Genomic DNA, 15,457 nt, shown 5'->3' with positions numbered 1-15,457 from the left:
ACTAGGAAATGACAATGCTGCAAGAAAATGACATAGATTATCTTTTCCTCATACTAATGAATTAAAATGCAAATTCTATGTGCTCCCTGGCTTTCTCACATATATCTTAGTGAACATGTATTGGGCCTTCTTATCAAAACAAGATAAATTTTAGTCCCATGTGAATGTAATTTAATCTTTTTTTCCTGGAAATTGATCATTTCTATACTTGTTCAGTCCTATTTTTCGGTACATCAATTTGCAACAGAGGGAGTTAACACATAAGAATTTGATCAATATACAGCTCTCCAGTAGATGGAAAATCAACAGCTCAAAAACCCCAGTCCAACCTCATTTTAATCAATTTATTTCTTTTCTTAACTCTCTTATAGTGAGTAATGGTTTATCTTTCTTTTTATCTAAAGAATTGATATGAAAATGTCTGATACCCAAGGTGGATATAAACTTGATGAAGCACAAGCCATTTTAAATGAAATGAAATCTATCAAGAAGGCTATTACTTCAGGAGAGCAAGAAAAGCGAGATCTTATTGAGGTATGAAATCAGTTTAGTGAAATAATGTGCCTAGCATACAGTTAAAAAGTTCTGAGCATACATTATGAGTTTCCGGAAGTACAGAAATATTTATTTTTAACCTACACATAAAATTAAGTTTATACAGAAATGCTGGTTAAAAATCAACCATTCTCATTGTTGATAATCTTCTGTAAAGTAAAATAGGTGAAATAACTGCCCACCTATAGCCTAACTTCTGCTTTAATAAAAGAAACCCATTTAATAAAAATAAATAAATTTGATTTTAAATGTCCTTTTAGATTTATGCAAATCACTAATTTTTAAGTGTTTATCCCTTCGTTACTTTCCTTACTTTTAAATGTCTCCTTCAAAACAAGATGGCAGTGAGAAGGCAATAAGATGGTAGATGTTCTTTCTTCTCATTCCAGAGTCTTGCCAGACTAAAAGCTAATTTTGTGGCAATTAAAAGATCACATTCAGACTTATGGACCAATAGCACTTCCTTGGGAAGTTCCCATTGCTCTTTACCTAGGACGTACCTGGATGCTGGCTCCCAAACAGATGTTTCTGGAAATGTATGTATCTCATTTTTAAGCATATTCTTTAATAGCCTGATGATTTTTCATAGATCCAATGTACAGATGTTTGTAGTACTTATCTATATATTTGTTTTACATAATATTTCTATGTTTCTTGAAAACAAAGTTAATGAAAAAAAAATGTCTTTGAATTCTTGTGAATTTTGACTCTGACCTTATAACGATTAACATTTTCTCTTGTCAGTTTTTTGTGAGCTGCAATAATCACTTGGCTGAGAAAGTAAGAGTGCGTCTCCAATATGAAGATGCTAAGCGAAGGTAATTAAGTTTTTCTTTATTGTTCCTGGCAATTCAGAAAGCAACAGATATTTACCATAAAAGAATCTATTTCTGGCAAAATCTGTTCAACGAAGTTGTCATTTTCTAAAAATAGGTAATTTATTCATGTACCTACATCTATATTTTATATGCTGTTATGCATCTATATGCTTTTCATACATTCTTGTCAGTTGCAATTAATTAGTTGTAAACAAAGTGCCTTTATATTATAAGAACTGTGAAACAATAATGGTGACCTGATAGTCTTTTCTTTAACGCTGATGCATAGTCCATCTGATTTTGACAAGAAAATATTGCACTCTCTTAATTTTTTTATAAAAATTAAAAAAGGAAGCAGCCTAAGTTGACATGGTATATTTAGAGTAGCAGAACATCTGCTTTGTAAGGATTAAAGGGCATGGTAAGCAGTCCTTGTACCTTTATTTGTCTTTTTCTACTGCTAGCACAAGTTCTCCCTCCCTCCCTCCCCCCCTCTCTCCCCCCCTCTCTCCCCCACTATATTTTATAAAACAAATTTCTAAAGTCACCACAATATTCTCCAAAAAACCCCAAAAAGTCATATAAAATCTGGTAACAGGATCTTTTTAGTTCCTTTTTTTGAGAATAAGTTTCAGACTCTGGAAGTATTATGCCAATATTTCTGCAATTTACCATTTTTTAAAGTTTTGAAAAAAAACGTGCACAATTTTTCATGTAGTTTCATCAACAATAGTTATCATTTCTAGAAAAAAAATAAAGTGGATAATTACAGAATTGGTGTTAGGAAATCTTTGAGTTAGAAATAATTTCTATTGTTGCAGTACTCAACTCTCTTTGTGCTTCCTCCAACTGACAACATTTATTTATTTATTTAGAAAATTTATTGACCAGCCATCTTACCTCAGCGCATCTATTCCAACATTCTAATATAAAGTATAACATTTATTGGTCAGAAATGTATATATATATTTGGAATACCACCAAAGCTGACAATAGAGAGAAAGAGAGACAGATAGACAGACAGATACTATAGATAGATTACAATTCAAGAGTGCTTGTTTCAATCCTATATGAAAATCAATTACATCTTCATAGTTTTATTGCTACGGAAACATCCTTTTTCAGCAAGTTATAAGGTTGTGTAAGGCATCAGAAATATCTAGAAATTGTATTTCAGATATTTACATTCTATGTTCAGGAATGTAAATTTAGCATTGTCTGCAAGTCTTTAAAGCAACTGTGTCTCTTCCTGAGATCCTGCATATAACAGAGCCGAGGTGGCGCAGCAGTTAGAGTGCAGTACTGCAGGCCACTTTAGCTGACTGTGTTCAGCAGGTCAGCGGTTCAAATCTCACCGGCTCAAGGTTGACTCAGCCTTCCATCCTTCCGGGGTAGGTAAAATGAGGACCCAGATTGTTGGGGGCAATGTAAATATATATATACATTGCTTACTGGTGTATACCGCTTAGAGAGTGCTTGCACTTAAAGCGGTATATAAGTCTCATAAATAAATAAATAAATATGTCCGCCCCAGTTTTCTCAGGGAGAATGGATAGCAAAAAGGAAGGAAGGAAGGAAGGTATCCTTCATCCTTCTATCCTTGACACAAAATATCAACTCACATTTTTCAGTGAATTTCTCACTGATTATCATATTAATCAGGGTGACATTATCATAGATTTAAGACATTATGTGAAAACCCAACTCTCTTGAGTTATTGTTGGAAAATCTCGTTCTTCCTAGTTTTCCCAATTGTCTCTAGCAAAACTAAAAAGAAACAGAAAAAGACAACAAACCATAATGAGGTGAATGAGTGCAGTCCATCGGAGCACCATTGGAAGACCTGAAGGGTCAGGTTGGGGGAAAATCCTTTTGGAGAAAATCTGTGGCTAGCAGTTCCAAAGAGAAAGAAGATGATATCATGCTTCAAATATTAAAAACATAAACATACAAATATGTATGCATACATACATACACACACACACACACACACACACACACACACACTATAATTTCCAATGAATGAGTCTTAAATAGATTGAATTATATTTTTATTCCAGGTGATTTTCAAATCATAAAAGAGTGAAGCGAAGCTTATCACTGTCTTCTAAAAAACTTTGCTTCTTTTCATAAGCAGTGCGGTATATAGTACAGAATAAGACTTCAATGACAAGCTGTTTCAGTACACCTGGAGTACAGTTTAGTACCTATTTGCAACTCCTTTAAAGCAGCTGTGTGGGTTTTTTCCCCCTAGGATCACATTTCTGTCTTTTTCAGGTGCCATGCACTCCTGGAAAGAGATGCACTCAATTAAATAAATTGCAGTCAGGTGCTACATTTCCACTCCTGCTCCCCCCAAAGCATAATTTTGTAGTCAGAAATACATGCTGTATGCCCTTTTCAAAATGAAAAAAAAATGCAAAATAATACAGTTGTGAAGTTTCACAAGTCAAAGACAATGAATGAAATAGGTACAATGGAGAAAAGAACAGTTGCAAAGATAAAAAGGTCTGAAGAGATATGGTAAATAATGTTAATGTAAAAAGATTTCTTCATACTTTGATTTATTTATCATATAATTTTATACTCCTGTGCTTTTCATATTACTGCTTCTCCTGAAAGAGTTGTGAGTACTAAGCTGATATATTATTGCATACAGGCTGGTAAATGACAGAAGTTAACAAATTACAGCTGAGAAATCCTCTTAGAACATACTTTTTACACAGGCACTGAGGAATTCACAGATTACATATTAATGCCTTTAATAATTATTCACTAGAGCCCAATGTTAAAATGGCTTCAAAGAAAATTTCAGTGGATGGATTTCTATTAATTACAGAATTTAAATTAATTAAATGTATCCTACAGGAACAAAGCAACTTGTTTATAGAGACATGTCTTTAAATACAGATTTTCTGCAAAGCACCAGCCAAAACTTTGACATGACACTGTATGTCAGTAGAGATCCAGTCAGCAATTCTGGTAAAAATAATAAATTGCAGTCTGCAGGACAAAATGGCCCGCTGTAGAGGCTTAAAGTAGTCACTGATTTTTACATCCTAAGTTTTATTTCGTATTGTTATTGTCAAAGAAAAAAGGGAGTTTACACTGAAGAGTATTTTTTACTCTTTAATATTATTTAATCATAAAAAATGGTGTTATCATAGGAACTTACCTATCAAATGCAAAATTAGTTATTTTGGGTTTTTTTCCCCCCTTTCACAGAATAGCAAACTTAAAAATACAGCTGGCTAAATTGGACAGTGAAGCCTGGCCTGGTGTGCTTGATTCTGAACGAGACAGATTAATGTTAATAAATGAAAAGGAGGAACTTCTAAAAGAAATGCGGTTCATTAGCCCAAGAAAATGGACTCAGACTGATATAGAAAAACTGGAGATGAAGAGAAAGCGTTTAGAAGAAGACCTTCAGACTGCAAGAGATACACAGAGCAAAGCTTTAACAGAAAGGTATGAGAATCATTTGATGTTTTAATGCCTTGCTTACAGTCAGCAGATGATGCTTTATGAAATGAGTCTCAAAAATTAGGGCTTTTAATCTGTGGATTTCCGTGACGACAGTGAAACTTTACCACCATACATACTTTGGTTTGAGAAAGAAAAGAAAAAAAAAGAGTTGGACACTGAAAGAAAGCAAATGTAGACTATCACAAAAGACATAAATCCAATAAATTGTTAATTAAGTTTAAATTAATGAATTTATGGAGTGAAAAATGTGGTAATGCTTATTGTTTCACATCTTATTCACAAGTCCATAAAATGTATTCCCAGATCAATTATACATGGTTCAATGAATAACATATCTTTTGTCAGTCCAAGCTTAATGAAAGTTAGAACTCAAAAGCCACTTAGAAGTACTTTATAATGGGCTGACGTTTCCTTATAATCCTATAATGGAAATTTATTATTGCAGTATTATAGCTTATTAATCCATCTTTCAACCAGGTCAAAAACATCTGTAAAATTACCTTCAAGAAAATGCCTGTGACAAAATGAGTCTATGAATGAGATAGGAAGCCCCTTAACCGATAGCTTGAGGTGAATGTATTAAACAGTGGATCATTTAAAAATGCCATAGGAAAGGAAAAAATGCTCAGATTGAATATTGAATATTTAGCAGAATATTTAGCAATTCTATTTAGAAGTAAGATCAATTTTAAAATTGGTCTTACTTCTAAATAGAATTGCTAAATATTTTTGTCTCACCAGATGTGACAAAAATATAGATTGTTGAAGGTAAGCTTATGATGGCAGTTCATGTATGATAGCTGGATTTTGAAGAATTTAAACAGAGCAAATATGGACCATAGATAACAGAATATTGCATTATTCAAAAAATGACTGTTAAATTTTGGGTGACCAAGAATCAAATAAAATTAAATGTGTGTAGCTGAGAATATTTATAAATTTTAAAATAAACAAACAATTGTAAAAATCTTCTGAAAGAATATGCAAAAATTTGCAATATGTGAAAAAATGTAAAAAAAAAAACAATATGTTGAACCTGCGTGTTGGATGCCTGCTTTGTAAACTAATATTTTTTTAAGAAATCTTCTAAGTAGACTAAAAAAAGAATCATGTACCTGAGAAATGTATTAAACATGAAATAGGAGTTAATATGTATCATAGAATTATCCAGGCAAGATATTGCCACTTTTCCTTTAATTACTTAAATCTTGAGTTATAATAGAGTTCAATTCATTATATTCTTTTTTTGTAGAAGGCTGTAAATCCAGGCAAATACAGTGTTTCAGAACTTCAGAGATATTAAAAAGATAGCTGCACTTAAATTGATATTACTCTTTAAATGTTATCCCCATAGAAACTGAAATTTTGGATAAATGTAATCTGACAGCTGGGTCATCAAGAACATAAAAATGCTATTTATCCTATGTTCAGTAGCTGGCTACTAAATGGAATTGTCATGGTTGCCTGGATGTAGTAATAATATCTTATTGTTACAGCTATAATGACAGTCCCATGGCAAAATGCAATAGTAATAAGTTGGTCATTCTCAATGTAATTGCTGTTTTTAGACTGTACATGTAGGTGGATGTTGCTAGAGTCTGTAGTGATAATTTTGACAGATTATTCTCACTAAAAGCCATTTGCACATGTCCCTTTTATTCAATTGTTATGCATAGTTTTACAAGCCAGGCATTTTCTTGTGAAAGTTCATCAGCCATCTCACACAAATGATCTAAAAACAGTTCTCTGTAGAAATTAAAGTGTTCAGCCATCTGGAAATATCTAGAATTCTAAATCTCAGGTCACGTGATATTCTTTTTTTTCCCTTCTACATTCTATTGCTGGAATGCCTTCTCTAGACCAGAAAAATATTTAAATGTCCCTTTTTTCTAAAATTATGTTTTGCTACTTCTCAAGGTGACAGCGAATAGTTGAAGAAAACTATTTTTTCACCCATTTTACTTTATATCTTTGTTAGGGTATAAAAAAAAATCAAAGCAATTTAAACAACCAGCTACCTTATGGTGGAAGAGATTGCCTCATAGGATCTTGGCTATTTACTGACATGAATGCTTAAGAGCACAGAAATAAAAATCATTTTATGGTGCCAATATTCTGCAATATTTAATAGAGTCCTGACGATTTTGCTGCTCTAAAGATTTACTTGGAATTTTTAGAATTTGGAATGTTCTGAGCAATTAATTTTCAAATTAGCTCAATTGGATTCACATAGTACATTTTTATTGAAAAGTTTCCATTTAAATAACAAATATTTCTGATACTGACAGAAATATGTTTTACCAGGTACTTATTATAAAGAGAGATTTAATATTCATTTGTTTCAATTACTATCCTGCTGCCTCTGATATTTGGAACTAAACTGACAGCAGTTGATAACTTGTATTAAAACAGATGGATAATCTAAGGTTTTAGACCAGACATGTCAAACACAAGGCCCGGGGGCCAGATGCGGCCCGCGAAGTGGTTTCTTGTGGCCCGCGAAGCCATCCTGGAAACAGTGAGGGAATGGCCCCCACTGCCATGGCCCTGGCCCAGGCCAGCCGGGAGCCAATGTACAATTTTGTGGTGGCCATGTATGCTGAAATGCATTCAGTCTTAGCTCCACAAGGCCATCCGGAAACAGTGAGGAACCAGCCCCTGCTGCGTTGGCCCCGCTCCTGGGTGCATGCTGGGGAGGTATCACCCTTTGTGAGGAATGAAGAAATATACCATGCCTTGGCGCTTGCCCCGGTCCCTCCCCCTTCTGCCAGAGACCCTCAGATCTGTCCCACTCCTGTCCCGGCTCCTACAGGCATCCTTGATGCGAACGATGTAGAGCTGGCCATGCCCACCCAGTAGACCACACCCACTCCATCCACGCCCACCCAGTAGGCTGCACCCACCCTGGCCACACCCACCCGGCCCCCCAAGGGCAACCGCAATGCTGATGTGGCCCTCAATGAAATTTGAGTTTGACACCCCTGTTTTAGACAATAGTGATTACATTCACAATCACATATGATAAGTCTATGTTAATTAAAATAATGTATTACAATATATATATATGTATACTTAATATATCTGAATATTTTATAGCAATATATGGGCTAGTTTGAAGTTGGATAAATCTCACGTCTATTTTGAAAGATAAAGAAGAGAGAGACAGGTGTTATGTTTCAGATTGGTTTTGGGAATTGAAAACAAATTCTTCTATTTAACCAGAAAACAAATTACTCTATTTAACCACTTCAATATTTATATTTGTGGCTTGAAAATGAGTTATAGCTAATATGTTTGGTGTTTAATTTTTAATTGTTATCTAAAAGTCAAAAAGTCTTAATGCTGGAAGTCTCTTTTTTCTTTGAGCTAACAATGCAATCAAAATAATATCCTTTAATGAAACAAATGGTACATTCATATAAAAGATTGCTATGTTTTTGGCACACTGTTCTTGGATTGCTTTTGTATGGCTCCCTGTATGTAAAAGTTTCTGGATCTTGCAACTTCCAAAAGATTCTGAGGGCTGCCTCGTTATTTCAGGAACTTGTGAATATGGAAATGTAATAACTCTCTGCAGGAAAGGTGTCTGTTACAGATTCCAGATTTACAATAGTGCATATAGTCTTGTTTCACAATAGAATATTTTTACTTACAGCAAGCACTGCCCTCAAAGTAACTGTTGTTCTGCCTTGTTTTCCAGAGGATCTAGGACATTACCAAATGAATAACACTCACAACAAGGATTAACATTTTTACACAATTCTTTCTTTACTTGCTTTCTTTGAAATTTATCTTGAATGATTTCATTTTTCTGGAAAAGAGTCGAAACTCAGAAGGAATCTGGTAGTATCTTTTCCAACTATGAAATTTTATTAAAGGACAACCAGAATATCAAGACTGCTTTAGGATTAAAATTGGGAATGGGCAGGGTGGAGGGCAAGGGATGGAAAGAGAGATTAACCAATTAGCCAATTACTGTGTTTCCCCGAAAATAAGACCTGGTCTTTTTTTTTTCCTCCAAAAGAGGCACCAGGTCTCATATCACAGTGGTGGCACCAACGGCCCTGCCTAGCCGGCCCACTTCTTCTGTGACTGAAGGAAATGCCTCTGCAGCTGAGAATGGAGCTCCGGATTGACACACGTGGTGCTCCCCAGCCTGCATTTCACAAAGGCCTCTGACAGCAAAATGCAGGCTGGGGGGGGAGGGTGCCGCAGAAGAAGTGGGCCAGTGAGGCGAGACAGCTGTTGATTCATGGAAAGCCTGGCTGCAACAATAAGCAGGTGCAGGGTGCGTGAGGCAGCTCTACCCCCCCATCCCCGCCCTAGCTTGATTTTTAGGCGTGCACCTCGCCCAAAACTAGGGTTTATTTTTGGGGTAGGGCTTATATTTGCCCACCCCCAAAAATCAAGCTAAGGCTTATTTTCAGGGTAGGTCTTACTTTCAGGGAAACATGGTATGCTGAAGTAGATTACATGTAAGACAGATTACAAGTACCTTATTAATAAACATTTGTAATGTGTTTAAAATCCATTAAGTTAGCTGAGATCTTTTGAGATAACTTGAACCCTTTTAAATATGTTATATGAGTTCTGTGGATTCCACAGTCTTTCTCTCTTTCAATTGTGCTGTTGAAGTCTTGTTCTGAGATAGAGGAACCTGAGAGATTGAAATGCTTTGATATTATCTTGTTGTTGTTTCAGTTCTGATGTGGAACATACTCATTAATTCTTTTGTACAAAATTTGTTGTTGTCCTAACAGAATCCAGAGGGATACTGCTGACAAATGATAGCATATGTCACATTAGAGGAAGAGCATGTGAAGGCATCTCTAAATCTGTGTGTACTTGGTTAAATGCTACATCAGTTAGCCCCTCTATGAATTTGATAAAGTCATCTGCATCTCATGAAAGCTTGTATCTTTAAATCAGATTTGCTAATTAGAAGAGGTGCTATCAGACACTTCCAATTTTTTATCTTTAACATTTAGCCAAAGGAAAGTTCTCCCTCAGCTTTCCATCTCTGGATGGAAAAGCCTTTTGTTTATGGAACAGCAGATAGTTCCCTGGTAGAGGGGGACAAGCAATAAGCTATATGTTACAGTAGAAGTTGTGGGCAGCTAAGATAATCCACCAGGCTTTGATTAAAATTGGAATTGTGGGAAGAAGGATTTGGATGACAAATTGGCACAGAAATAATATGTGTTCCAAGGGTTGTTTGTTCTCTAGCAGAATAAGAAAAAAATAGCTAAGAACTGTGCTCAGTTTAATTTTTTTCTGTGTTTAAATCTAATATATTGTTTCTATGGTTGTTGTCTCTATGTGTGTTTTATGAAAATTGTTCCCTCTTTATAAAGGAATACTTCTAATAATCTTTGGATCCTTACTTTTTATTACAGTATATTATTTTAATGAAGATTATTATAAGATGTTTGTGATTTGAGTAGCTATACACTGTTATTTCCTCTGCCATCAATTCTTTTGCAAAAAAACTATTTAAAATAATTTTACCTTGTTTCTACTTCTTTGTTAAATAAAGTTTGATTCTATTTGTGTCTTGTACAACTGGCCTCTTCCCCACAAGGAAGATGACTTATTTTCCTAGTTCCAGGCCTTAATGTTACATGAATAAGAATTTGCACTAGAGAATTTACTTTGTTTTTAGTAGTTTTTTTTCCTCTTCTATTTGTCTTTAAGCTGCAAAGGCTGTGGGTACCATCACTCTTTGACACCACAGTGAACACCACAGCAGCAGTATTATAATGTTGCCTTTGTATATATTTTCTTCAGGCTGAAGTTAAGCAGTAAAAGAAATCAGCTGGCTCATGAACTAGAGGAAACAACACGATTAGTAGCAGTGTTGCATTTGCAGTTGAAAAAGTAAGTGACCCACACTACTCACAAAAGTTTTGTATCCAAAGAAGGCCTTTGAACATAAAGGCAAAAATGATTTCCCTTAGCATTACAAATGGCAACTTGGTCTTATTAAGAGGTGACCCTTTGAAACAGAGTAGAAATTCAAAAATGTCAAGGATGCTTAGTAATAATAATATAGCAACTTATCTTCTGCAGTATCTAACAGGTATTTCATAAAATAAGGATAATAAGCTGAAATGGTAACCCTCCAAAAATTCACTTTTGGAAATTGTATTGCAAGATATGCAGCAAAAATTGTACTCTCAAAGGTGCTTTTTCAAGAGGCAAATTCTTTTAGAGAATTGTTGAGGCCACTTGGAGGTTTTTCTGTGTCCTAAAACCTCCAAGTGGCCTCAATGACTCTCTAAAAGAATGCAAATGACCAGCTGTCTGCAAGTAATATAAATCCTTCCATTCCTCACCATCCAGTCAGAGCTAAAGAAGTTTCTTGGAGGAGAAACAAAACGTCTTCAAAAACAAACAAACAAACAAACAAAAAAACAAGGCCCAGTTGCCTCTTGGAAAAGCACCTTTGGTACAACCATGACCTGGATGACTGAGAATCTCCATTTGCAACAGATAAAATAAATAATTATGACTTAATTTGTTTATTTAAATTCAGATTTATCAAAGACACTTCAAATGAAGAACAGTTCTGCTAGTTCATCCATGTAACAATTTAGAGAAATAGTTTAGGTTAAGAGTTAGGAAACAGTTCATCTAGAGAGTTTTGTAAATGACAGATGATTTGAATCATTTGTCCTAAATAAGATACTTAAATCAATATATCCATTTTGATTTTGATTTCTAATTATTATTTTTATTTTAGTTTGTCCTCTAGCATGCTTTCCTTGTCTTCTGGCAGTAGTCATGGCTCACTTGCATCCAGTAGAGGATCTCTGGTCGCCTCAAGCCAGGATTCTTCAACTTCAGCCAGCTTTACTGATCTGTTCAATGAACAGTTTGAACAGCTAGACTGTGAATATCAGAATAAAATGGACCTCTTGCTTTTGGAAAGAACCACTGGTTTTCGACCTTCAGGATGCATAACTACTATCCATGAGAATGAAGTAGTAAAAACACAGAAAACAGATTCCACCAGCCGCTTGCAGATCTTGAGATCCTTGTCTGGAACACCCAAATCCTCAACATCTTTATCTCCAAGGTCATCTCTTTCATCTCCTTCTCCACCATGCTCACCACTAGTGACAGACCCATTCTTCGTAGGAGATGCCTTTGCGAGTCATGCAGACTTTGAAGATACTGAAATAAACAGTGGACTTGCTGAACTTGCTCTAAACTCTGTAGGTGGAAAGAAGTATAGAACAGAAGATTCTAGAACTGGGGTCAAGCATTTGGACCAAGGTAAAGTAACAAATGCCTTCCTGATTTTCATTCCAAATTATTGGTATTGTTCACTATTTTTAACAAAGAGTTTTAGCATTCAATTCATATAAAATGTTTTTTTTTGGATATTCTAATAATCGTAGTTAAATACAGTAGTGAAAATGAAATTTAATAATAAATCTGTATTTTCACAGGAAACATTATTATAATGACTATTAGGTGGTATACTTTATTTTTTTTAGTCTGTCAAAACTGTTCTGTTTTCACTGTTAAGGGATTTCATAAAAATTAAAGAAGTATATTGATTCATTGCTTAAAAGCTGAATACTGCCAATTTAAGCATCTCTCCACATTACGTAAGAAGCAAATGAATGCCTAAAAGATATCCCATGAGAAGTATCTTCTGTGCATGCGTATTTTTCCCTAGGAATTATATTATAACAGAATAACAGAGTTGGAAGGGACCTTGGAGGTCTTCTAGTCCAAACCCCTGCTCACGCAAGAACCCTATACCATTTCACACACATAGTTGTCCAATCTCTTCTTAAAAACTTCCCATATTGGAACATTCACAACTTCTGGAGGCAGGTTGTTCCACTGATTAATTGTTCTAGCTGTCAGGAAATTTCTTCATAATTCTAGGTTGCTTCTTTCCTTGATTGGTTTCCATCCATTACTTCTTGTCCTGCCTTCAGGTGCTTTGGAGAATAGGTTGATCTCCTCTTCTTTGAGGCAACCCCTTAAATATTGGAACACTACTATCATGTTACCTCTAGTCCTTCTTTTCATTAAGCTAGACATATCCAATTCCTGCAACCATTCTTTATATGTTTTAGCCTCCAGTCCCCAACCATCTTTATTGCTCTTATTTGCATTCTTTCTAGAGCCTCAACATCTTTTTTATATCGTGGCAACCAAAAACTGAATGCAGAATCCAAGTGTGGTCTTACCAAGGCATTATATAGCTGTACTAACACTTCTCGTGATCTTAATTCTGTCCATCTGTTAATGCAGCTTAGGACTGAATTGGCTTTTTGGGCAGCTTCAGCATACTGCTGGCTCATATTTAAGTGATTGTCCACTAGGACTCCGAGATCCCTCTCACAGTTACTACTATTGAGCAAGGTACCCCCTATACTATACCTGTGCATTTGATTTTTCTTGCCTAAATGTAGATCCTTACTTGTCTCACCATTGAATTTCATTTTGTTAGATAGGACCCAGTGTTCAAGTCTATCAAAATCCTTCTGTATCTTGACCTATCTTCTGGATTGTTAGTATTCCTGCCAGCTTGGTGTTGTCTGCAAATTTAGTGAGTTCCTCTTCTATCCCCTTGTCTAAATCATTGATGAAAGTATTGAAAAGTACTGGTCCTAAGACAGAGCCCTGGGGCATCCCATTGCATACTTCCCTCTATGTAGATGCTGTTCTATTAAAGATTATGTGTTGACTCATGTTGGTCAGCCAGTTACAAATCCATCTGGTGGTGATGCTGTCTAATCCATTATAAAAGACTACTTTAAAATTGAGTATAACAAATTGACACAACATAATGTACAATGTTATAACTATACAGTCCCATACCAGAGGGAAATAACATTTGGACATTTTGTAACACTCTTAGATATTACTGCTAACTTGTCAGCTTTGTCTTTGAATTTCTGGAATAGTGAGACAAAAAAAGAGTTGATTACATCCTTACCAAGAAGAATCGAAAGACAAATGAACAAGGATATGAACAATGGATTCAGTTTTACCCAGGGAACAGGGACACTGACTTTCCTACAAAAGGGAATCATTGACTTTTCCTTCTAATAATACTGAAGGCAAGTCATCATACTTAGCCTGTGATTTGAGGAAAAGTGGAAAGGGTCAGCTATCTAAATAATTTGGGACTGGAACGTAGATTTTTTTTTTTTTTTTTGCAAATTTTATTATTTAAGAAAGAGGTGAAAAGCTTTCCCCTCTCTGAAAAAAGTGGACCACTGAAGATTTTTAAAAATATTTTAATAATGTCAATATTTTTAGACGTTTTACTGTATTATTACAAACCTCCTGTACTAATTTGAGTAGGTAATACCCAAATAATTATAATAAATAAAATATATTCCTCTAGCTGTTTAGTATATTTTTTTAGCTAGAGTTGGCTCCCAAAGTAATGTGAATGAACATGAATGACAATAGCAGTAAGGATCGAAGAGTGTGCCAGATTTCAGGTTTCCTCCTATTATAGCATATTTCAGATAGTCCCTCTTAGTATGTTTAATATGCTTACTTTTAAAGCAGTATAGTATGTTAAGAACCATGTAGCCTTTGTCTCATCTGTATACACAATAAGTTGACTATACGTATGTGTGTATGTATACAAACATGTAAGTATAAAGTACTTATAAATATACATATAGGAGTATATACACGAAAGGTATTTTCAATCAGATACCTTTAGATGTTCCTTGCCTTCCTTTTCGAAATAATCTGTTATTAATCATCAACTGAAATTCAAGCAATCATCTAGTGTCATAATCTAGAAGTTAAATTTATGTTATCCTGAGACAACTTCCTGGATTATCTGAATAAATTAAAAAGAAAACCACTGCATACTTTTATCATAATAGTTATTTTGTGGCTGTCAATTTATCAACTGAACCTCACGAAAGTTCAAAAGACATTGGATTTATTCCGTATTACAACTCTTCTGGCCCTACAGTTTGATAACATCATCAAATATAACTACAGATTTATTTTGAATTTACAGAGCAGAATTATTCAAATTTTAGGAAGTATTTCTGAGCTTCTGTTCTGTTTGATTAAAACATGCTATTCATCACACAAAACCACCAACCTGGGGTCTGGAAAAGATAAAAAAAAAATGTCTTTAGCATGAGGAATAAGTTCTTCCATGAGGAATAAGTTTTTCCTTCTTCCCTGTGAGCAATGCCACAATTTATATTTGGAGTGTGAAAGGGTTATTATTCCCATTAGGTCTTGATGGTAATTAGCCTAAACTTTCTTGGTTCTTTGAAAATGGCTGAGGGAGTTAAAGAGAAAGCTACAAGGCACTAAGCAGATTAAGTGATTGAGGATTGTTATTCAGTCAGCAGACAAAATAATCACCACAGGTAGTTTATTTGAGGGCAGTAATGAGTAAAAACATTCACTCCCTGGGATTTGCACACACAGCTCAAAGAAGTGGAAAAGCTGCCTGATTGAGTTACAGCACAGCCTTTTGGGATCATGTGTCTTCACATGTTCTTGTAAGATACAGCTAATTAACTTGCCCCCAAATTACCCTTCCTTCCCTTTCTTTATAGGCATCGCTTATTAGGAAACGTTTTTCA

At 35.0% G+C, this 15,457-nt stretch overlaps 1 protein-coding gene across 5 annotated transcripts in view; it reads left to right on the top strand.

Moving 5' to 3' along the window:
- Nucleotides 1–15,457, top strand: part of WWC1 (WW and C2 domain containing 1) — a 112,811-nt gene that overhangs the window by 73,387 nt on the left and 23,967 nt on the right. For all 5 annotated transcript variants that reach the window (XM_039353389.1, XM_039353354.1, XM_039353372.1 and 2 more), the window contains 6 exons: nucleotides 405–534; nucleotides 945–1,091; nucleotides 1,300–1,373; nucleotides 4,599–4,841; nucleotides 10,647–10,736; nucleotides 11,602–12,137. In XM_039353389.1, coding sequence (XP_039209323.1) covers nucleotides 405–534; nucleotides 945–1,091; nucleotides 1,300–1,373; nucleotides 4,599–4,841; nucleotides 10,647–10,736; nucleotides 11,602–12,137 — 1,220 coding nt within the window. The remainder of the gene's footprint in view (nucleotides 1–404; nucleotides 535–944; nucleotides 1,092–1,299; nucleotides 1,374–4,598; nucleotides 4,842–10,646; nucleotides 10,737–11,601; nucleotides 12,138–15,457) is intronic.

This window comes from Crotalus tigris, unplaced genomic scaffold (genome assembly GCF_016545835.1).
Source record: "Crotalus tigris isolate CLP2741 ecotype Arizona unplaced genomic scaffold, ASM1654583v1 scf7180000017568.12009008, whole genome shotgun sequence".
Taxonomy (NCBI): Eukaryota; Metazoa; Chordata; class Lepidosauria; order Squamata; family Viperidae; genus Crotalus; species Crotalus tigris.
Note: the sequence above shows the minus strand (reverse complement) of the source record. Positions and strands in the feature narration are given on the sequence as shown.